Source organism: Chenopodium quinoa, unplaced genomic scaffold (assembly GCF_001683475.1).
Source record: "Chenopodium quinoa cultivar QQ74 unplaced genomic scaffold, ASM168347v1, whole genome shotgun sequence".
Lineage (NCBI taxonomy): Eukaryota > Viridiplantae > Streptophyta > Magnoliopsida > Caryophyllales > Amaranthaceae > Chenopodium > Chenopodium quinoa.
In genome coordinates this window covers 504,154-527,719 of record NW_018742556.1, presented here as the reverse complement: position 1 = coordinate 527,719, position 23,566 = coordinate 504,154, and the positions used below count along the sequence as shown (strand labels likewise).

Here is a 23,566-nt window from a genome sequence, read left to right as displayed (position 1 = left end):
ATTGCAGCTGTTAAGTTGGAAGTTTGGAATATGGAATCTTAGACGTAATGCACATGCACCTTTCTTCTTACTCAACCTTATCTAGTTTTTGTTGGCTGCCTCCTTTTTATTAGCCACACAAATTGTTATAGCAAATTAGTGAATTACTTTCTTAATTGTCATTTGAAACTTTTCTTATTTGGATGTGAAAGCTGAGTACTCCATGGTAACAAAGAGAACAAAAAAGGTCTTTGTATAAACTAGACACTATCGGTAATCCAGTATACCACAACATATGAATATATGATTGCTATAACAGTCAATAAATAAATACTAAGTAGCATATGCGAGATCAGAAGTTACACGTTTTCATTACTAGAATTCATCAAAAATTATTTTTATACACATGGTTAACATTATTTTTCACCTTAAACCCGGACTTTGGTGGGTTGACCAGCAACCTCCTCTCATTGCGGTAAGTGCTCGGGGTAAATCTTTTTCACCACGGTAAAATATGGAAGGTGTTCTTCCTAAAATCTTATCATAGAAGGAAGGGTGGGATGAGAATCGAGCCAAGGTTCCTTCTAGAGGAGATGGTCCCTCTTGACTCCGGTCCTCCACTCCATGATCCTCAAATTTTGAATCAAAGTTGGGTGTAAGTGTAAGCAATCACATTGAATGATGGATCAATCAAATAATCAATTAATTAATCAATCTTCCTATGAAATGGGTTAAACAATTAACACCCTCCCTCAAAAAATGTATGTAAACGTGGGTCCAAAATATAAGGACTAGTCAAACATCAAGACTGAGTTTCTATTCCATTCCATTTCACCGGATACTCCATCCAATCAATTTTCTCTTTCCTCTATTGTAGGGTTTTATCCTTCTTTTCTCCCCTATCTCTATCTTCCCCAGAAATCCCGATTTTTCTCCATTAATGGCGGGAATCAAGCTTCCTCCGGCGGAAGATACGGCGGAGCTTCCTCAACAGCCTAGAACTCCGGTCACCGGAGATCTCATTTCCGACGATGATCGTTCTATTGCCGCCGATTCTTGGTCTATTAAGAGCGAGTATGGTAGTACTTTGGATGATGAGCAGCGTCATGCTGACGCTACCGAAGCTCTCGCTGCCGCTAATCTCCGCCCTTCCTCTGATTACAGGTTCTCTCTCCTTCGATTTCTATGCTTTTGATTTCATTTTTTTTTTTTTTTTTGAATTTGTGTATTTTGATTAGGTGTTTGTGCAATTAGGGTTTATATTGTTGTCGGCGTGATCGATGTATGCATTTTGCGATATGAGTGTTAATTTGCTGAACGATTTTGGGATTCCTTGGATAATTTGTTGAAATTTGTGTAATCAGATAAATTTTCTGTGTAATTAGCTAATTTTTCATTGTCATTAATGTCAGCATTATGCAAAATTGAGCATTTTGTTTTCTGATATTGAATCTTAGATTAATTTGGTGTTTTCCTCTCCACTTTTGGTGTTCCAGACATATTTATCAATGGATTTGCTTAATCAAACAGTTAATGTTGTTGTGAATTAGGTTTATTTGTTGTGTTCAATGTCTGCATTCTGCAAAATGTGTTACTCCGTTAATCCCGTATCCTTTTTTGCTCAAATGTGTGTTCTGACTTCTGATCAATTCGTTTTGAAGTTTATCTTGCTCTCCCATTTACTTCAGGTATCTTTCTGCTTTTCGTTTTCATTGAAATTTGTTTTTTTTTTCTGATCAAATATTGTTGTTTGATCACTTATTGGCTTGATAGCATATTTTGTTGGTTGAAACTGTCTGAATTGAGGTTTATTTTGCTAAATTGATCGGTCGCTATCATGTTTAGTTAGGCTCCTTTCATTGCAATTGATGTATGTATCTGGTGATTGGAGTGTTTGCTTGCTGAAATTTATTCGCTATATTTTTATTGGAGTTTTGCCTTAGGTTAATTAGCTCATTTGTCATTACTTTTAACATTTTACACCTTTGATATTTAATTATACACCAGGTTTTTGCGATAATTTTGAGTTGAAATCTTCTTAATAATTTTTTTCTCTTCACAGGAACAATTATTGCCTATTTGCTGAATTGAATTTCTTTTTGTTTGTTTGTTTGTGTTAACGAAAAATTGGGTTTTTTTTCCTTTGGTGAGCGACAGTTCAGATAAGGATTCAGAGAAAGACGCAGAAGATGGTGATGGGATAGCCTCAATGCTTGGTCTTCAGAGCTATTGGGATGCGACATATTCTGACGAGCTTGAGAATTTCCGCCAGCATGGCCATGCTGGTGAAATTTGGTGCGTTTTGTTGTCATGTTTCTGTTAATATTGCACACAAATTTCCTGATGTTAGTTGGAAAATTCATTTACATGCTTTCAGCCTTTCACTACTTATGCTTGTATAGTCATCACAAAAGAATTGCTCTATTATTTTTTTTTTGAAACCAAATAATTGCTCTATTATGCTATGGTTGTGCTTATTGTGAGTTACCAGTATAGATATTGTCTTGTTATAGTTAGCTATAATATCCTATGATACTGCTAACTGCTCTAAAAACATTCAATCAGATGACTGTATTGTTTGTCGATAGTTTCAAGCCTTTGATTTTTGGTATGTTCAATATTTTTGGTATGCAACTTAAAAAAACAGAGGAAGTATTATTTTTGAACAACAACAAAGTCTTAGACCCAAAATGACTTTCAAAATTATCTATAAATCAATTAATAACAAAAAAATAGATAAAAATTAAGATTTAGGAGCAAAACTCCCTCCAAAAGGTTTCACTGTAGTAGATAGAAATATAATATAGATTCTTCTCCTAACATAAGCTCTAAAGTATCTTTCAAATTTCTCCTGTCTTTGAAAATAGTCTCGACCCCCACCCCACCTCACCCCATTGGTAGATTTTTTGTATGTGAGACAAAATCAATTTCTCATAGGCGAAGATTATTTAGATCGGAGATTTTGGATGCCATATATTTATTTTCTCACTGCTACTTGCTGTCAGGTTTGGACCTGAAGTCATGGATACTGTTGTTTCATGGACAAAGAATTTATGCATTGATATTTCTCGGCGTCGCTTGTTAAATCATGTTGGTGATGACAAGACGGAACATGATGATCATGCAGCTCATGACCTGTCAAGTTGGAGCGTACTTGATCTTGGAACTGGCAACGGTCTGCTTCTACAAGAGCTTGCTAAGCATGGGTATTAATTGCATACTGTTAGTCTCCAACATTTTGCACTACCTAAACTCTAGTTTGATTATCACCCATAGTAATATGTCTATTTGGTTTGATGCTCCTTAATGTTCTTTATGTATGGAAATTGATTGCAATGGGAATGATTCGCAATTATGGGTTTCTGGTTTTTAAATATTTAGAAATTTGACACATTGATTACTGTTGTTTTGATGAATAGGCACTAGTATTTATTATTTGTAATCAAGGATTTGATTAATATGCTCAGAATATTTGGTGGTAAAATATGCTATGGAATTCAATGCTTAATTATAATTTGCTCAAGTATTGGGTTTGATGCTATCTGTGAAAGGAGATAAGCTTATTGATTAGAAATTTGACTATTGGATGTCTACTTCCTGGATGATTGATAGTTGGGGTCTAGCTTGTTCTGCATATCTGTGCAGGTCAATTTGGTTTGGTTACTGGTGTATGCTCTCTCTCATGAGGAAAAATAAATAAAAATTATGTGGGATGATGACATGCTTGTATTTATTTATTTTCCCACTAACTGTGCAAGCTCTATGGGATTAATGTAGTTCCTGGTCTACTATTTTTGCATCTTAATGTATACTGAACGTACAATTACTCATCATTTTTAGAATCTTCTTAAGATATGTTGGGAAATATGAGTTATAAGTTATTAAGTGAGAGCACGGTGATTGTGAGTGGTTTGAAGTTTATTTCTTGTAAAAGCCAAAAGAGAGGAATAAGTGGTGTTTTTAGAGGATTTTTGTTGCTTGTCATATGGAGTGCCATTTTTTATATTTTTAGAATAAAAGCATGCACGCTTGATTCCCCCTCTTGCTAGATTTGCTGACTCTGCCTTTTGTCTGTGTGGTTCAGGTTCTCGAATTTAACTGGCGTTGACTACAGTGAAGGGGCTATAGGCCTTGCTCGTGCTCTTGCTGAGAGGGATGGATTTAATAACATTGCTTTCTCGGTAAATTTCTAATTCAAAATATTTTCATCAGCTGGTTTATTAAATATTTTATGCTTTCAAATAACTTTTGGAAACATAATTAGGATTAGAAGGAGGAGAAATCTGCAACATCTGTTGAGCTTAGCTGTTAGTAGTATGAGAGAGAGAGAGAGAGAGAGAGAGAGAGAGAGTCTTATTTTTTCCTATACTGAGCTAGCAACTCAGTCATACCAATTTAAATACTAGTGTTAATATTGGGATTAAAACTCCCAATCCCACCCTCAATCCCCACTTACCAAACACCCCTTTTGGGTTTATCAAGGTTGAAGGTATATGTGTTTTACTAGTCTTTTATATGTTGTTCTCCATTGTATATGCTGTCTCATGCAGGGCAGGCCTAGTGTACTGTTTGTGTTGAAACTACAGAGCACTTACGCACTTCACAATCCTCCTCTTGTACCCTTTCTCTTTTTGTTTTTGCTTATTTGTCCTTTTTCAAGGAATCTGTGGTTTTGGGGCATCTTCTCTACCTCTCTCCCCTTTTTTGCCTTTTTTGGGGTAGAGGGCTAGATAGTTCAATGTATATTACTCCCTCCATTTCCAAATTTTCGTTACTATGACATTTTGCTGAGATTTCAAATAGAATGGATGAGGAAAGATATGGGGAGCCCACGGTGCCACAATTATAGAAGTTGAAATAGACCAGAAAGGAAATTGTTGAATTAAACTGGAAACAGAAATAGTATGCCTAGGTACCTGTGTAGGTTTTATAAAGTTGGATCACTTATTTTCAGTTTGTCTCAAGTCTCAACATCTTACTTCGATGGTGAGAACTACTCTTGTTTTCTATGCCTGTACGACTGTACCATCATCAATATTATGGTGAACCTTTTAATGATGTTTAGTTCCAAAATATATATGACCTTGCAATGCTCTAGTCTTACTATTTTGTTCAATGTTTTAACCCAGGTTGATGATGTTCTTGATACCAAGTTGGAAAAACAGTTTAAGCTTGTGATGGATAAAGGAACCTTGGATGCCATTGGCCTGCATCCTGATGGCCCTATTAAAAGGTTGGCTTTATTTTTTTAAATCTTCTCAAGAGTTAGAGAGCTGGTGATCAACTGTTAACTTCATAGAGAGTTATTTTTCAATAACCCACTCCTCTCTTTTTGTATACCTTGTCTTCTCAAGAACTGGTGAATGGCTTACATCATATTTTGTTACAGAGTTTTTCTCAAGTAGATCACTGTACTAGTAATCTTGTATCCCATAGTACTGCTAATCCTATGCAGTACATTAGCAATTAGGACATTACAATTATTCAGTTTGTTTTATGTGACACTGACTGAGATTTTTGAGCTACAATTACCCATACTCGCTTTCTTGTTTCAGGCTTATGTACTGGGATTCTGTCGCAAAATTAGTAGCGCCTGGTGGAATACTAGTAAGTTCTGCTTACTATTTTTATTGCCCAGGTTTCTTTTATTTGTCTATAGGAGTATAAACTTATTTCTAGCTCTTGATGGTCCTTGTTGGTAAAAGATTGACCTTGTTTTGAAGATCTCCTGCTTGTTTCTTATTCCATGCTTGATTTCTTTCCATGAAATGTGCAGGTTGTCACATCGTGTAACAGTACTAAAGATGAGTTGATGCAAGAGGTAGAAAGATTTAATCAAAGATCTGCTGTCCAACCAGACACCTCACTAGACCAGGGTGCTCTAACATCTGCTCCTTTCCAATACGTTGACCATATACGATCTTATCCGACATTCATGTTTGGAGGAGTCGAGGGATCACGTGTTGCTACAGTAGCTTTTCTCCGCAACTGAAGATCAGTAGATTTTTAATATCAGCCTATGTTTCATCTAACTTAATATTATTATATGGTTCAAGTTTGTGGGTGGCAAAATATTGACTGTAAATGAAAGTGCCTGCGAATTGATTGAAGTTGTTTACAATTCAATGGTTGAAACATTTTCGAGTTAACAACTTCGCTTGTGGATCGTCAAATTTAACACAAGGGAAGTCTAATGTTGTAAAAAGCATGCCCTGTAAATTGAACCTGTTGGATTCCATTTATTATTTGTTCTAAATTGCGATTATCAAAGAGGGTGAATTTGTCTCTCTATCTCCCTTACTTTCACATATATGTGCAGTTCACAACTTCGAAATACTAGGTTTGTGCAGTTGTGCTAAAATGAGACTACGTCAAGCAACCTCTTGTGCTGTAGTGTTCACAGAAATAATTTCTTAGGCCAGGAAAATTGTTTGCCTAGTGGATAAAATGTTACCAGTTAAACTGTTCAAGTCAAGAATTAAGTGTGTTCTGCCCAAACAAATTGAGTTTAAAGAGTGCAAGGGTTACTTTCGAGTTTAGTAAAATGATACGTAAGGGCATCCACAATAAGAGGTTTGTTATTGGATTTGTGGAAACTTTTTTGAGGTTTGTTGACAAACCTTTTATTGTGGGAAAAGCAAAATAAGGAACAGGTTTCGGTTCATTTGCTCCAAATGGCCCACTTTCTCCTTTTTTTTTTTTTAAAAAAAATAAATCTTGTTAGGGCTTATTTTATTGTTTAGATAAATTTAATGAGTTGTAAGTAGATCCCATATACCTTTGAAGAGGTTTATTTATTGTTGATGAAAGGTTTGTCAAGTGTGGGGTTTGTATGATGATGATGTGGCAAGTAAACAAACCTATTGCTCATGCCCTAATATTTACTTAGTAGTATAAGAACGAGCAAACTCTCCATAATATACTAATGTACTGTCCTGCAGGACATCGTTCAAAGAAAACCTACTACCATATGAATGTCTCAAATCACCCTCTCTTAGGGGAAAGACAAGCTGCCATATAGACGCGAGCATGAGACAAAAAATTAGAAAAATCTCAACACAATCCATTAAGTTTGAAGTTTTCTTTCGCAATTATAAATGCCTTTGTGCGTAAACTAAAGCAGTACACAAACAATACATGAGCTCACACTTAAGTAGATCTGTATGTAAAGCTCTCAATGACTCAATTCAATAATAACTAGATTAGTCCAGGAATAGTGTAATTACTCTACTGCATATAAGAATGTTCCACATCAGAAAAATAACCATGGAACTAAGAGAAATTACGATTGAAGCATCAGCACATAATTGTGCAGTGCAGTTCAGTCAATTGTGAAGTCTTATTCTAAGTAAAAACAACAGAGCATTACATTTTATCTTAAAGAGATCGAGTAACAATGATCAATATAGAAAAGCTGCAGTGTGTTCTCATTTAAGTAGAAGCTGGTTCCTCAGAAGCAGCATTTTCTCCATCTACAACAACAAAAAATGGAACATGAAAATTCAGCTCAGTACAGAACCTATGTACAAACAACATAGCATCAGTAATAAGAGAAAGGTTTTTAATGTAGCACTTACCTTCACCATCTGTTGGAGCACAAGGAGATTTACGGTACCGTGTTTGTTGCTGAGTAGGCTGCATAGACAGAGACAATATGAGGTATCACCATCATCCAGATTACTAATCACTTGTTAGTTTGAATAGACAGCTATAGTGACAATCATTTTGAGGAGGGAATACAGCGAACAAAGAAGCAAGCAGAATTTCAAGGTCACTAAGCAACAAGATATACAAAAGGCATCTAACATAAGATTAAGCACTCAGCCGGGTTAGCTGATTTCTCAAAGTAACTAGACTACAGCCAAAATAGTAGCACCCCTTATCAAGAAGTAATTAGGTTTTAAGCACATAAGATCCTTAAAGAATAGACTACAGCCTATACTTCAATACTATCAAACAGACCGTAGTCAATAGTTCCCCAAATTAGTTTGCTGCTAAAAATATAATCGATGATCCAAATGCTACAGGAACCATCTCAAAGTTCAGGATAATTACAATGCAAGGCTTTCAATTAGCTGGCAGATGTTTGGTTCAAAAGAAGCAAGTATAGCAATTTTAACTTGATAAAGTAAGAAGATAACTAGAATTTCATACGTTGTAAAGCACACAACGAACAAGCAACAACAAGAATAAAATAAAATAATAAGGATATCAATGTCAGGTCAGCAATATTTGATAACATTGTTAGCCTGGTATGTAGTGTACATGACTAAAATTTCAAAACCAAAATCTGGCTCAAGTTCCTTAGGGTACCACATAGAGATTAGCTCAATGTTCTTAGGGTGCTGCAAAGGATAAGTAACAGCTAACAGCAACAAAGAAACAGCACAAATCATTCATATTAATACTGTAAGAATTTCACATAATTGCATTAGGGATTTCACAAGGTGAAGTTTGACAAATACCTGCAGCTTAGGCCGAAGTGCCTCAAGAGGCCCTTTAGGCTTTTCTACGCCTTGCTGTGACACCAAACAAAAAAAAAGCATTAACACGGTTTTGGAAGTCAGAACATAAGATCTTTGTATGAAACTAAAAAGCTAGTTAATGGGACATATTAAAGTGCAAGAAGGTACCTTCCCAAGAGCCCAATCGGCCGAATCAAAGTATGCCCTCTCATGATCCTGGGATTAAATTAAAGCTTCAGTTCATCTATTAATCCACCACATTGATATTAAGGGATTCCCATATTCCAAATGACATGTTCATACCTTGGAGATGAGTGGTGGTTTCTTAGGTACAATTCCTCCATACTTTTTCTTAAGCGTTGCTTCCTGTAAGTTCAGATAATTTTCAAAAAAATCAACATTTTACAACTCAAAAAATCAAACCCATTTATTTGATCTTCAATAAATTGAAGATAATGTAAAATAATAATGAAAATTTAAAAACCCATCAAGAAAATGGGCTCAGAGAACCTGCTCTTGAGTAGATGGCATTGACCTAGAACCATCTTCTTCCATTTTTTCTTACTCCTTGATATCTTCTGCTGCTGAAATTTCAATCACAACCCATATAAATACAAGATCAAACAAATTCTGAGAAAATTTATAACAGTAACAATTACACCATCAATAATACCAAAATTAAAAACAATCACCATATAATAATGTGTTCTTGAAATGGATCAAACCAAAAACAAAGCTCAGGATAGCAAGATCACAATGAAATCCAATTGGGTGAAATTTCTAACAATTGCACAAACCCTAATCTAACTTGATTTAAAATTACCCAGAAATGAATTATACAAGAAGAAGGTACATCTGAAAAAATTGAATGCAGAAAAATGAAAGAAAGTACCTGGGGTTTTCAAATTCAATGTTCTTGCCCTGTCCAAAAAGCTATGGCGCCCTCAGCAGCAAATCTTTTGTATCTATCTATCTCTCTTATGTAAAACCTCTGTTTATTTTTTTTGTCTTTTCCTTTTTTTTTTTTTTTTTTTTTTTTTTTTTTTTTGAGAAAAAGGTGAAGTTATCTTTTATTTTTGTAGATCTTCTGACAATAAATAATTTTTTTTTTTTTGAGGATATAAAATTATTAATTATTGACTTGCTGATGAAATGCAATGGATCTTATTTCGAATTTGATTTTTTTATTTTAATATTTGACACAATCGTTTTCGCCTAAAAAAAAAGGTGAGTCGTCATATGAACTATCTTTAAAAATGACTCACAAAATTATATCCATCTTACCACATGATATTTGTTTTAGGGTACACTTAATTATATACGCTAAGTTTAATGTAAATTTACTCCATTTTGATTTATTATTAAGTAAATTGAGACAAAAAGTAACAGACGTTAGTTCATGCCGTATATTGTTAAAAGTTAACTCAAGTATATAACCTTAGTATTGAAACTTTGAAAGTTATTGGTCAAACACTCAAGCCCCTGTTTCCAAAAAGTGGTGGGAGCACTCCAAATTCAATAGAGCACGTTTGAATATTACATTATCCTTGTTGTTGCTCTTTGATTTGTTGATTAAAAAAAGTGAAATAGAAGATTGATTTCTAGTTGAAATAAAAGAAAGAGAAAAAAAAAAATAAAAAAAATTGGTTGCATACATAAATCAAAACAAATTAGGATTGTCCAAACTTGAAATCATGAAAGGATCATTAAAAATACAGCCTTGTGGTTAGTTACACAAAACGTCAACTTGGATCCTGTTGGAAAATCCACAAATCATTTTCTACTCGGATTGAAATCATTTAGTAGGAAACCATAAGTGATTCTCTTCTTGGATCCTGTTGGAAAATCCGATGGTAGCTAGTCGGCTAGTCCTACTTATATAACAATTGAACAATAGCAGTTATGTAAAGATGAAGAACAAAGGACCAAATTAAGCCAGAAATGATGCGAGTAATGGAACAAAGATCATCAGTAAATAATATCACTGATTTAATCGTCCAAACTTCAATTTCACCATCAAAATCGGCACTCAGTAGCTTAAGCAATTCTCAATCAGATAACTAGAGTATTGTATTGGTTGTATACCTGTAAAAGCATAGACATAGATCTGAAAATATAATAAAGCATGAAGCTCGAGTACCAAACTTTCAATTGCTATCTTCAACTGCATCTGCATAAGTCATGCATTCTTTCAGCCCTCAAATGCTGATCAATCAACTGTTCTTGCTGCAGATGCTTTCAATTCAAGCACATTCAGTGACCTTGCCAGATGCATCACTCTAACTTTTAACTTGATTTAGGCCGTGACCACGACACTTCTTTGCTTGTTGCATTTTAAAAAAAAGACCAAGTTTGCTAAAGCTCAAGATAAACAGTTTGAAACATCAGCAACACACATCGTGCTTGTTAGTCGGATGAGTTCCTTGGTCTCTTCATTTAACAAAACCTTGTCCTCTGTCATCCTTTCTTCAATTATAGGTGGCATCTTCCCAGCACTTGCATAAGTTCGGAGCAACATGTTGTAGATCTCTGTTGTTACATACCCAGCATTACGAAGCACTGTAAGCATACCTTCAGCTCCCTTGATACTCTCCTGTTCCTCTAAAAGCTTGTAAATCTCATGGATGAATGTCAAATTGGGTTCCCATTTCTTGACACTGGTGACGGCTTTTTTGAAACAGTCAAGAACTTGTTCTACCTGCTTCAGTTTAAGATAACCACTAGTGAGAAGCTCCCAAGTGGTGTAACTAGGCTTAATGCCTTTTTGTGTAAATCGATCAAAAAATTCAGTAGCTTTTTCCATCTGGTTTGCGTTGATGTAGGCTCCAATGAGTAAATTAGGGACACGGGAGTCGCCACTTGTCGAAACTGACTCCCACTCATCGTAAAATTTCTCAGCATCTTTCAGTTCCCCGAGCTTTATGAGGGAAGCTATTATGCAGGTGTATTCTGAATCATTCAATTTGCGGAACACTGACTTCATCTTCTTCCATGTATTATAGACTTCATTTTTCTTTCCTAAATTTGTATACAAACTGATAAGAGAAGAATATGCAGAACGATTTTTGCGGGATATCCTGCTCTCCATTTCCTTCAAAGAACACTCAGCTTTGTCATTCATTCCCTTCTTAGTATACAAACTGGTCAGTATGCTAAATGTCATCCAATCAAGTTCAATTTTGGCCTTCTTCATTTCAAGGAAAACATTTTCTGCAGTTTTAATATCGTTCTGAAACTGACATGTGGTTAACCACAAATTGTATGAGACAATATCTGGTTTTGTATTTTTTTTCAATTCTTTCATCAGCTCAGGAATCTTCTCCAATTTTCCAATCTCCTTGTACATGGACATCATGTGATTATAAGGAAGGGGGGAGCTCACATAACTGCATTCTGCCATCTTAACCATCAGTGCCTCAGCTTTATCATAGGCACGATGCTGTACATAGGTGTGCAACAGTGCAGAAAGTGTAGGTTCAGCTCTCATTGTTTCAGGTATATCTTCAAAAAACTTCTCAGCACTGTCCAAGCCGCGGATTTTAGCAATCAAATCCAAGTGAACAGCATAATCTCCACACAACAGCTTGATATCTTCTTGAGTTCTCATCCATTCACTAATCTAAGCAATTAAATGAATTAAAACTCTAAATAATATAGCATCATATCTTCAAATACACGAAAAATTTCTGTTCATGAAATAATGCTTGTAAGTCCTAAGCATATACAACACCACAAGCTGACGTTAAAATTTAGTCACCACTTCTCTACAGGTTATACATTTATACAATCACCTCATTTCGTCTCATAAATCTAATGTTCCATCACAAACAGGACACAGCTCACTATAATCAGAAAGCAACAAGTGCTCTTCCTAAAAATCTCTAGGGAGTGCAGCATTCCTGAATCCTGATAATCAACAGATTGGGGTCAATTTTCTCTAGCTATTGTCTATTCATCAAAGCATCAAACAACTTAATTGACAAGTTAATCCACTCTTTCACTACTGCTAATCCAAATTGACCCGTCTATTACCCCTTTTCGACCCTCACTACCAATTCCTACACGAAACCGGTGCTCCTAGGTGTTTGTAGGATTGTGATTGTTCACGAAAACGTAATCCTCGTCAAATAAGATCATAGGATTTAGAAAAACAATATCAAATTCTAGCAATGATGATGCTAGATTGGCATAACCCCAAATGTATCAATTTATCACAGATTAATATGACAAAATATTAAAACTTGCATATATTTCCAAGTGTTTACTTCATCCAAATGCTCAATCAATGTCTCAATGCTATATTAACATACAAATTCCAAGCAATTTCCAATCTAGCACATATAAAATACAACCATAAGTCATTTTAACAAATATAACTAATTTCAACTTTAAAATAAAAAACCCAAAACACAAAATCATATTTTTTTTTTAAAACCCTACATAAACCCTAATATGAAAAGAGAGAAAGAGAGAGAGAGATAAACCTCAAGGGCATGTTTGAAGCGCCTGAGTTTACGAAGCTCACGAACAATACGATTAAGCTCATACTTGCGAACAGTATGACCTTCCTCTTTCCATTGACGAATAGTGACCACTGCGCTGCGTTTTGGGTGTATCAGTGCGAGCAGCCTTCTTCCCAGTGTATCTCTGCCTCCACTTGAAGAAGAAGAAGAGGTTGTTGGGGTGGTTTTCTTGCCGGAAGATTCCGACGTCAAAGTCTCTGCTGCCGGGGTTACGGTGGTTTTCTTGCCGGAGGATTCCGCCGGTAAAGCCTCTGCCGCCGCTGAAAAACGGCGGGCGGCAGAAATGGCGGCTGCTCCGATGCGGCGTTGTAGCATTTTTAATACTTCAGCAAAGAGAGTTTTAAGTTTTGGCCTTTTGGGTGACTAAAATTTGTTCTGATGTAGTAGATTAGTGAGCCTTTTGTTTAATCCAAATTGGGTTCAACCTTTTTCTTTATGTGGTATCGGGTTTTTGGTTGTAGTCTTTATACTTATAGTAGATTGACATGTTTTTTTCATTTGATTTTTACATAGGGTTTAAGTCATAAGATATACGGTATAAAATTTGACAATTATAGATTGGATTAGATTTGATTTTAGATTGAGTTGATATTGTATCTGATAACCAACCATGAATGAGCATGACTGTACTATTTGAAGTTTCGAACTTACTTAGGGAGTTAGGGGTGCCAATAAAGGCAAACTATAAGCCCCCTAAAATTAGAAAGAGAAAAAAGGGCTCGTTCTCATACGATTATTTTCTATTCAGTTTAGTTCTAATAAGTTCAGTTCATTTCAGTACAGCTCAGTTCAGTCCATGAGAACAGGCCCATAGATTAGAAGCCGCCTCCTCCCAATTACGAACATGGGAAGGTGAAGTCGATAATTAAAGCCCAATTCTCTTTATGAATAGCAGCCTATGTATCAATGTAAAGCGATTGCCTATGAAGAATGTATTCTAGTCATACATATGGATTATTGAGCCCTCTCACACATTCCCTTTTTCTAACCTCCGCCTATGATTAGGAAAATACTTATATTGTCCCGGATTTTCAAGTCGGGTCATTCTCGGGTTCAAGTCGGGTTCGATTCAAGTCAATAATTTCATGTTGGGTCATTTCCGGATTCAAGTCAGTTTATGTTCAAGTCAATAATTTGCAGGTTACAATCAGTTTAGGTCATTTCCAAGTCAGGTCATATTCGGACTCAACTAACTATAAACAGATAATTATCATTTTTATCAAGCTAGTTATTTCCTTTAACAATAATATATATGGCAATATACTAGGGAACTATAGTCTATAATTTAGGAAGATAATTATTTCCTTTGACCATACAACAGATATATACTATATTTAACTCTTATATTTGAGGATGATGCTCCTTTCTTTTGTTGGCCTGGACCGACTTGGTCTCCCAAGACAAAATGCTTTAATCAACAATAATAAGGTGGTCTAAATTGCATTTAAGGTGATTTGAAATCGGGTCAGGAACAATTTGGGTTGAATTTAGGTCAGGTCAATAACAAGTCGTGTTAATTTCGAGTCGGGTTAGTAATAGATCGGTTTGAATTTTTGGGTTGGGTAAGTAATAGGTTTGGTAAAATTCGAGTCGGGTCAATAACAAGTCGGGTTGAATTTGGGTCAGGTCAATAACAAGTCGGGTTGATTTCGGGTCGGGTTTGTAACAGGTTAGGTTAAATTCGGGTTGGGTGAGGAACGGGTTGGGTTGAATTCAGGTCAGGTTCGTAACAAGTCGGGTTAAATTTGGGTTTTGACGGGTTAAAACGGGTTTGGGTCAATTTCGGTTCAAGTCGGGTTCGGTGTAAGTTAATTAAATTGGCCATTGTAAAAACCGATAAATCGGTGCAAGTTGTAAACCGGTAAATTGGCCGTTTAAAAGCAAACTGAATGGTTCCACACACCCAATTGGACTCCCGAAAGGTATTAGAAACCATGGTAAACATTTCGGAAATTTTTAATTTCGGGCGAAAAAAAGTCAAAAAAATTCCAAAATTGAAGGCTAACATCCACGTTTTTTAAGAAATTTTGAAGGTTTCGGGGCTCGGTGTCGAAAAGTCTTGAAATTCTATGGGATACATCTCGAGGTCATATGATGCCGTTTGGAACCATATATGATCATTATTTGTTGTCATAAATGTTTGTGATATGCTTGAATTAATGAAATCGGTACAAGTTGTAAACCCGGTAAATTGGTCGTTTAAAGGCAAATTGGATGGTTCCACCCACCCAATGGGACTCCCAGACGATATTAGGGACCATGGTAAACATTTCGGCAATTTTTATTTCTGGGCGAAAAAAAAGTCAAAAATTTCAAAATTGAAGGCTAATATCCACACTTTTTGAGAAATTTTGGAGGATTCGGGGCCCGGTGTCGAAAAGACTTGAAATTCTAAGCGATACATCTCGGGGCCATTTAATGTCGTTTGGAACCATATATGATCATTATTTGTTGTCATAAATGTTCGTAGTAGGCTTGAGTTAATGAAATCGGTGCAAGTTATAAACCGGTAAATTGGACGTTTAAAGGCAAAGTGGATGGTTCCACCCACCTAATTGGACTCCCGAAGGGTATTAGGGACCATGGTAAACATTTCGGCAATTATTATTTCCGGGCGAAAAAAGTCTAAACATTCCAAAATTAAGGGCTAACCCAGTGTATTAGTGCGAGCAGCCTTCTTCCCAGTATGTTTGCCCCCACCTGGAGAAGAAGAGGTTGTTGGGGTGGTTTTCTTGCCGGAAGATTCCGACGTCAAAGCCTCTGCTACTGGGGTTACGGTGGTTTTCTTGCCGAAAGATTCCGCCGATAAAGCCTTAGCCGTCGTTGAAAAACGATGGGCGGCGAAAATGGCGGCTGCTCCGATGCGGCGTTGTAGCATTTTCAATACTTCAGCAAAGAGAGGTTTAAGTTTTGGGTAACTAAAATTTGTTATGATTTAGTAGACTAGTGAGCTTTTTGTTTGGGTTCTGCCTTTTTCTTTATATGGTATCGGTTTTTTGGTTGTAGCCTTTATACTCGTAGTGTATTGATATGTTTTCTTCATTTGATTTTTACATAAGGTTTAAGTCATAACATATACGGTATAAAATGCGACAATTATAGATTGGATTGGATTTGATTTAGACCGAGTTGATATTGTATCTGATAACCAACCATGTATGAGTATAACTTGCACTATGACCACTATCCGAAGTTCCAAACTTAAGGGGTACCCATTAAGGAAAATTATAAGCCTCCTAAAATTAGAAAGAGACATAGATTAGAAGCCGCCTCCTCCCAATTACGAACAAAGGAAAGTGAAGTCGAGAGTTAAACCCCAATTTTCTTTACGAGCAATAGCCTATGTATCACATGTGAAGCGATTGCCTATGAAGAATTTATTCTAGTCACACATGTGGATTATTGAGCCCTCACACTTCACACACATCCCCCTTTTTTCTAATTTCCGCGTATGATTAGAAAAATACTTATCTTGTCCCTACGTATGTTAGAATTTATAGACGCCCTATGCATGATTAGCGTGAATGCTAATTTCAACCACTCTTGGTGGTTTACCATCCCGCTAGCTAGCTAGATCAATGACTTACTACAATATAAGGTATCATGCAATGTTGAAGAATTAGGGGCAGGGGTGTGTTGGAGTTGTACAATTGCCAAAGCAACATTTGTGCTGGACTGCTTGTACTTTGCATGTTGAACCTTTTCCAACCTGATTTTTGGATTTTCCTAACCATTAAAGGCCTGAGGTTAAAGAGCTTCTTATAAATGAGTTTATATACAGATACTGAGATAATACTATTTACATTTGCTGAACGCGAGATACAATTTCCCTCTAATGAAGTCATATGCTGAAGAAATGACATCCTTCTTTCCTCAATGACTTCCACAAGACCACAACAGCACTTTTGACAACCCCATTCATGCTTTATCCAAGAATATGTGCATTCGGTTTGACAAATATCATTCATTTGATTTGACATTGGTCAGGCGCTTATGAATGTTATGATGAATGAGAAATTGCCAGTGAGGGTCTGCACTTTCAGATGACGATCATCATGAAAATTACTGAATGCGGATAACATGAGCTGAAATCTGTGGCTGTGCTAGCTCATTTTCTTCATCTGATGAAGCGTGAGAAAATGCTGCAGGTGTCTGGTAGGGTAAAAGAGGAAAAATATTATTACATCGTGAAGAGTATGTGCAATCTTCTTATCGCTCACAGATTCTACATGGCAAAAGAAGTGCTGAAATGATCGATGGCCAAAGAAGTGATCATATAATCTTTCTACTAAGGCATCATGAATTAGATTTGAAACAAAACAATATAAGATTGCAACGAAATGTTTCAAATTTGAAGTACAATCTAAAGCAGTTGAGGGAAAAAAAGGGAAATGGACAAACTCCAGATTATATTCCATACGAGTGAAAGAAGGCAAAGCTTTCACATCTGAAAGACTGAAGAAGTGATTTCATACTTCACTGACCTGTCGGTGTCTCCGATGATGGCGTATAATACTGCATGCTTTAAGCATGACAAACATCGGCAGAAGAATAGCAATGGTCCTCAGCATCAATAACTGCAAGTAGTTTAAAAATCTGAATGTTATACTGACATATCCACACCACCACCATGGTAAAAGGGCTGAAGTAAGAAGGTAACTCACTGTGTATAAGGTAAAAGAGTATTCTCCAGCACCACTATATACAATTGGAAGAGTATGGCGTAGAACAACCAAAATCATAAACTGCTTACAAAGAAACAAAAGCAAAATCAGTCATCCTCAATGCATGAAATGATTGTCATTCTTCCGTGTAGACAAAAACTACATGAAGAAAGGTGTGTAAATATTCTCCGTAACACTGCATTCCTCTACCCACTGAGTATGGTGGCAGAAGAAAAGATAAAAAATTTCATTTGCACTGGAGATAACTGTATTGACATTTTTTAACTCGTGTGATAACAGAAGTATGCTTACAATTCAAGCAAGTTTAGATATGCAAAAACCAAGCAAGGAGAAAGAGAGATTACTATGACTGTAATGATCCGACAACAAATTATGCTTGCAGTGGGAGCTGTATAGTCATCAAGTCTATGATCGAAGAAATTCTGTGCAGCAATTATTGATGGATGATTATATTGATTACTTGTTGCAAATTCCCAAGGTTCCCTACAGAAGTTAGCAGAAATATTAAATTTACTACTAGTTGCTTTGCACCAGCAATTCTGCTCTTTCAGAGGATAATCTCAGAGATACAGGAACATCATTAATATAGCAATATTAATGTTTCTCAGAAACAATAAACAAGACCTCTTGGCATGTACTTATATAGAGGAAAGAGGTACCTCAAACGCACGGGAATGACAGCAAAGGGCAATCTAGGGGGTGGCGCAGTATATCCAGGCTTATATGGCTGCAACCTCATAAAATTGAAGAGACTTAATACTAAATACAGTGGACAGTTAACCAAAAGACTAGACCACAAAGAAATAATTGGAGAAGATTAGAGCGAACCTGCAAGCAAATCTCACAGACAGTGTCACCCTTTTGATTGCACCACATTTGTACACATCTACGGTGAGCATACTGCAATTATTGAGACATTATGGTTCGATTGGAAGATCTAAACACATAAATTACACAAGCATATAAAGCATTATACAAAAATCAAAACACAAGAACACCATATATTGACCATGATCAAACACACAAATTTCCATATCAGAACATTTTTGTAAACAAGGCAATACAAACACCTTCACAGCTTCAGTCATACACAAGTAACAAGACAAATGATCAAATCAAAATTCAATTGAACACACCAACAATCAACTATAACATGACATTATACCGACCTTCAAGCTACCACAACAAGCACATGGTGCTTCCATGTTCGACGATTCATCTTCATCATGGCAAATCCTACACTGAGCTAATTTTCTAGGGAATGACCCATCATTTGCATCCATCCTATCAAATGAAAAACTTTTCTCCATACCTACAATTCTTGTCTTGTTTACACTTTTTACTTTGATAGGAAATACTAGCTAGTTCATTAATCAACAGACAAAATGTCCATATGTACATCCAGTGAAATCTCCAAGGAAAATGTTTTTCCCAAACTTGTTCAACACCAAGGTACTTTCACAACTAAATCTCAATCCACAATAATCACAATAATCAAGTAAGTAATCTTGACACCCAAAATGTCTTCTCCATCAACAATCTCCCAAACTCATAAGCAAATCCCTGCATTAAATTTACAACATCATATCAGCAAGAAATAAATGGGCAAATCAACAACAAAACACTCCCATAAAAGTTAATTCTTCCAAAAATATGACACGAAAATCAATAAATAAGAGATAGTTAATTTTTCGTACAATATAATGTTCAAAAAACATATGTTGGAATTACAAGGAACCCATGTCAGAAACAAAGCTACTAATACAACTCATTCACTTGATTAATCTCATAATCCAAAATTTCTGGGAAACAGGAATAAAAACAGAACAAACCCAGAAAAAAAAATCAAAGAACCCACCTTTGAAATTGATTGATGAAGAAGGAAGGAGAAGATTAATGGCATGCAAGGGCATATTAAAGGGAGGGGAGAGAGAGAATAAGACTTACAAGCGATGATTTCTTGAAATAGTTATCTTTAAATTATGTTAAACAAACCAAAAAAGCAAGGTATTATTTGGATTTTATTATCTATACTCCGTCTTTCCTTAAATAGTAGTTTTCTTTTCTTTGCCCAGAAATTACTATTCCTACAATCTTCATCTTCTTCTTCGTGTTGTTCTTGTTATTATGTTAAATAAGAGTGTACAAAAACCAGAAGAAAGGAAAAAAAGGAAGGCATTATTCGAGTAACGAATCTTTCTATAATTGTGTTACTGCAATTGTTTTCTGAATAAAGTTGGATTTAAAGCAACGGAATTTAGGGGAATTATGTAATAACAGAATTTGTGATTGGAATTCTCATTGCGTACGATTCCAAGCCTGTCAACAAGTGTGGTGTGGAGTATGTGGACGGTTTGCTTCCTCCAATTTTTGGGCTTTCATTTGTTTGGATCTCGTCTTTTAAGGTCAATTAGCCCAATTCGATTCGAGTTGCTCTATCCCTTCGAAAATAATAATCACATATTTATATATTGTTCAGCTGGTTGATATATTGATTGTATTAATTGGTTTGACATTTGACTAGCTCGTTATATTAGATGATTTGACTAGCTGGATGTAAATAGTTGATTGTGTCAAAGTGTTTGATAAATACCTGTTTATAAAAAAGCTTTTTGACCCTAAAAAGCTCTTTTAACAAGCTATTTACCAAACAACAAAAGTAGTTTTTAAAAATGGTCAAACCTCTAATAGTGTTCAATAAATTAAAAGTTTTTCAAAAATCTCTTTATCAAACAAGGCCTTTAACTACATTTGTTAAAATGATATGAGTATAACTAGCTTAGCTCGCATTTAGTTGAAGTTGATGGTTGGTTGAACGGAGTTGAAATTACTAGTACAATGACATGCATATAAATGTGGCTTGTTATTACTCTAACATATACTAAAATATGTGGACGTCTGTAACACCCCGACCCCAAACAAATCAGGGAGGGGCCTATTGTCACGAAATGCGCATCGAGGGCCAACAACTGTCCCCACAAACCAACACAAGTCCTTCCGGCGCATTTTGTCCTCACTCATGCGCACCCCGAGAAAAGGGTCTGGATTAATTATCCACGGCCAGCACGCTGTCGCAGGATTGCTCTGATACCATTTGTAACACCCCGACCCCAAACAAATTAGGGAGGAGCCTATTGTCATGAAATGCGCATCGAGGGCCAACAACTGTCCCCACAAACCAACACAAGTCCTTCTGGCGCATTTTGTCCTCACTCATGCGCACCCCAAGAAAACTTCCCAGCCAAGCACGCTTAACTATGGAGTATCTTAGCAAATGAGCTCCCTAAAAGGAAGATGCATTGTTGATATGAGTAGTATATCAAACTCTTTTTAAAGCAATCATAAGGGGTATTACAATGTCAGTTAGATTAGTTGGTTAAAATCTTGAAAGATTATATCTAAAACCATGATCAAATTCAATTTACATTAGTTTTACAGACTTCAAAGATTTAATAAAAATTAGCTACAGTATAGTTTGACTTATAACATCAAATTGAGGAAATATAATCTTCTTTATTCCAATAAAAGAAGATCAACAAAAAATCATGGATATTTATAAAAGCAAATCATGTTTAGTTGCTCAACACTCACAAAAGCAATACACATTGATTGAATACATCCATAATGAAGGTTTTGTTTTGTGCGCTTCTCCCTTTTTCCAAAATGATTTGGAATCGTCATTTTCAAGCCAAATCTCATGTGACAAATCATATAAATTAGTATGTTTTTACAACAAAAGTCATCACTTACAACCTGTAAGAGATGAGATATTAGAGATATCGAAAGTTATATCACATCAATATATTTTCAATATCTCTGATCTCCCATGCATATCTCTAACAAAAACTGAATAACCCTTAAATTAGCGAAGACATGAGAAGAAACTTAAAAAACACGAAAATATACACAGAAATTGAAACAACAGCAAGTACATGCTGCCAGAACAAAAGCGCTGAGGCTTCTTGCACTGCAAAACCCCTTAAGCTAGCAATAGCACCAAGTAATATAGCACTAGGTGTAACATAATGCAGCAAAATCACAAACCTATACATTTGATCACCTTCAACCAATAGACCTAACTTATCAGCCAAAACAAGCACTCCAATCCCGGCTAAAGGATGCACCAAGAGCCTCGTGACAATGATCCCCACAGTAGATTTTATACCGAGCCTAAACTCCTCTGGACCCTCGGCTAGCATCCCACCCAACACAAGCATAGCAAAGGGCATCATTGCATTAGCCATGAATTGAAAACTATCGGTGATGAAAGAAAGAGGGGCATCCTCACCAAAAACAAACCCTTTAAGCTCAGGCACCATACCAATAATTATGGCTAAGAAAGAAGCAACTATTGGAGGGCTAAGAATGTGCTTAATTGGTGTTTGTTCTGCTACAATCCTGATTTTTCTTACCACTTTTGGCTCTGGAAAACACCTACTTGATTTAAGATCATCATTTTCTTGGCCTTCTTCAAGTGTCCCTAACTCGGGTAGTGATCTAAGGGAATCAAACAATAAAGAATTAAAGATTCGAGCAACAAAGGGTGTCTTAGAGTAATCAATTTCTTTATCATCCATCCCTGGCCACTCTGCATCATGAAGAAGTGGCATACTTAGCTCATTATCATCGCGAATTATCGTATCATATTCCTCATCTTGAATCTCATCATCAAAATCATTTTCTTCCACAACCTTATAGTAGTCTAAAGGAGGCTCCATCATATGATAAACAAAGGTATAAACAAGAGCAACAGCCACCCATTGAGCAAAAGAAGCATAAGCCACACCATTCTTTTCACAATCTTTTCCAAAGGGATGATTCTTTGAATGACAAACCGAGGTTATAATAGCTAAAGGAAGATTTCCCATGTTCCCTAACGCGGTCATGATCACAGTAAACCGGACATATTCAGCTGGAGGGCGGCATATGATGGTCACAAGGTACCCTAAGAACGAGCCTATAACGATTGAGAGAACGACATTTAAAGGGATGAACCACCAAAGGGTGAAGTTCTTAAAGGTGATAGATTGGCCTAAATTGGTGAAAATCAAACAGGGCAAAAACAGGACAAATACAAGCTTGCTTAGGAGCTTAAATGTAGCTCTTGGTACAAGTTTGGCTTTCGGATGTGCTAAAAGAACACCAATTAAGGTTAAGGTGATAAGCTTTAGTAATGGTATTATAGCACTATACAAACTCTCATTCAAAGAAAACAATGATTCAGCCATCTTAGAAATTGTTACAAAAATTTCAAAACGACCAAGTTTCCTAAAAAAAGAGAATTTTAAAGGAAGAACAAGCAATATAAGTATCAGATTATCAGGGCATACATGCTTAGCAAGCTAAGCTAAGGTTGAAGATGATAATAGCAACATTTTTAAGTCAAATGGAATTAAAGTCTTTCTGAATTAAAAGGAAATGGACAACAAGTAACATTTTATGGACTGCTTCAAATTAAAGTAGCAGAGAAATATTCCTAAGGCAACCTTGAAAAGGCTTAGGAATGATAGGACAAATGCATTAAAAAGGACTTTTAAGCTAAAAGAATTAAGAGGAGCTTCCTTTATAATCAATAATTAATAATATAATCATATTGTCTAACCAATCATCACCTCATAAGGTCATAAGTAAGAATATACAACACAGTTTTAAGTAAAAACCTCTATATATAGTTGGATCATTATCATTTTCAATTCTTTTCATCACTCAATTTTAATAAGGATATAATGGTTAAACCAATTACGAACTTTACGTATATTTTTTTTTTCTTTCTAAAGCACGTATATTATTTTTAATATGAAATATTTTTTCCAAATATCTTCATGTGATTTGATTGCAATTTGCAAACGGGCATGTACTAGTATTTTATTGTAAAATACTAATAATTCGAAATTTGAAAGTTCTATGGAGTAAT

General features: G+C 35.8%; 5 protein-coding genes across 8 annotated transcripts; 1 reads left to right on the top strand and 4 right to left on the bottom strand.

Moving 5' to 3' along the window:
* The first annotated feature begins 789 nt into the window (after positions 1–789).
* Positions 790–6,285, top strand: LOC110720349 (EEF1A lysine methyltransferase 2-like). Its single transcript, XM_021899368.1, has 7 exons — positions 790–1,143; positions 2,137–2,274; positions 2,985–3,185; positions 4,064–4,160; positions 5,109–5,212; positions 5,535–5,586; positions 5,756–6,285. Exons 1-7 carry the CDS (start codon positions 920–922, stop codon positions 5,969–5,971), a joined length of 1,032 nt encoding a protein of 343 aa, XP_021755060.1. The 5' UTR covers positions 790–919; the 3' UTR covers positions 5,972–6,285.
* Positions 6,286–7,145: 860 nt separating this feature from the next.
* On the bottom strand, positions 7,146–9,495 carry LOC110720348. Its single transcript, XM_021899367.1, has 7 exons — positions 9,337–9,495; positions 8,955–9,028; positions 8,748–8,810; positions 8,613–8,660; positions 8,445–8,498; positions 7,557–7,614; positions 7,146–7,451 (listed from the first exon to the last, which is right to left on the bottom strand). The coding sequence occupies exons 2-7, from the start codon at positions 8,997–8,999 to the stop codon at positions 7,411–7,413; spliced, it is 309 nt and encodes a 102-aa protein (XP_021755059.1). The 5' UTR covers positions 9,000–9,028; positions 9,337–9,495; the 3' UTR covers positions 7,146–7,410.
* Positions 9,496–10,398: 903 nt separating this feature from the next.
* Positions 10,399–13,379, bottom strand: LOC110720347 (pentatricopeptide repeat-containing protein At4g02820, mitochondrial-like). Of its 2 annotated transcripts, none has more exons than XM_021899365.1 (2): positions 12,929–13,379; positions 10,399–12,063 (listed from the first exon to the last, which is right to left on the bottom strand). In XM_021899365.1, exons 1-2 carry the CDS (start codon positions 13,280–13,282, stop codon positions 10,807–10,809), a joined length of 1,611 nt encoding a protein of 536 aa, XP_021755057.1. In that variant the 5' UTR covers positions 13,283–13,379; the 3' UTR covers positions 10,399–10,806. The 2 variants fall into 2 exon arrangements, with proteins under 2 accessions (XP_021755057.1, XP_021755058.1); XM_021899366.1 differs by having other exon boundaries at positions 10,399–12,058; positions 12,929–13,007.
* A 3,252-nt stretch (positions 13,380–16,631) lies between these two features.
* Positions 16,632–19,966, bottom strand: LOC110720346. Of its 3 annotated transcripts, none has more exons than XM_021899363.1 (8): positions 19,511–19,966; positions 18,822–19,215; positions 18,481–18,552; positions 18,312–18,379; positions 17,997–18,135; positions 17,632–17,712; positions 17,452–17,544; positions 16,632–17,119 (listed from the first exon to the last, which is right to left on the bottom strand). In XM_021899363.1, the coding sequence occupies exons 2-8, from the start codon at positions 18,960–18,962 to the stop codon at positions 17,030–17,032; spliced, it is 684 nt and encodes a 227-aa protein (XP_021755055.1). In that variant the 5' UTR covers positions 18,963–19,215; positions 19,511–19,966; the 3' UTR covers positions 16,632–17,029. The 3 variants fall into 3 exon arrangements, with proteins under 3 accessions (XP_021755055.1, XP_021755054.1, XP_021755056.1); XM_021899362.1 differs by having other exon boundaries at positions 19,600–19,966; XM_021899364.1 differs by lacking the exon at positions 19,511–19,966 and having other exon boundaries at positions 18,481–18,589; positions 18,822–18,908.
* Positions 19,967–21,406: 1,440 nt separating this feature from the next.
* Positions 21,407–22,907, bottom strand: LOC110720282 (protein PIN-LIKES 2-like). Its single transcript, XM_021899284.1, has one exon. The coding sequence runs from the start codon at positions 22,878–22,880 to the stop codon at positions 21,510–21,512; it is 1,371 nt and encodes a 456-aa protein (XP_021754976.1). The 5' UTR covers positions 22,881–22,907; the 3' UTR covers positions 21,407–21,509.
* Between the last annotated feature and the right edge of the window lie 659 nt (positions 22,908–23,566).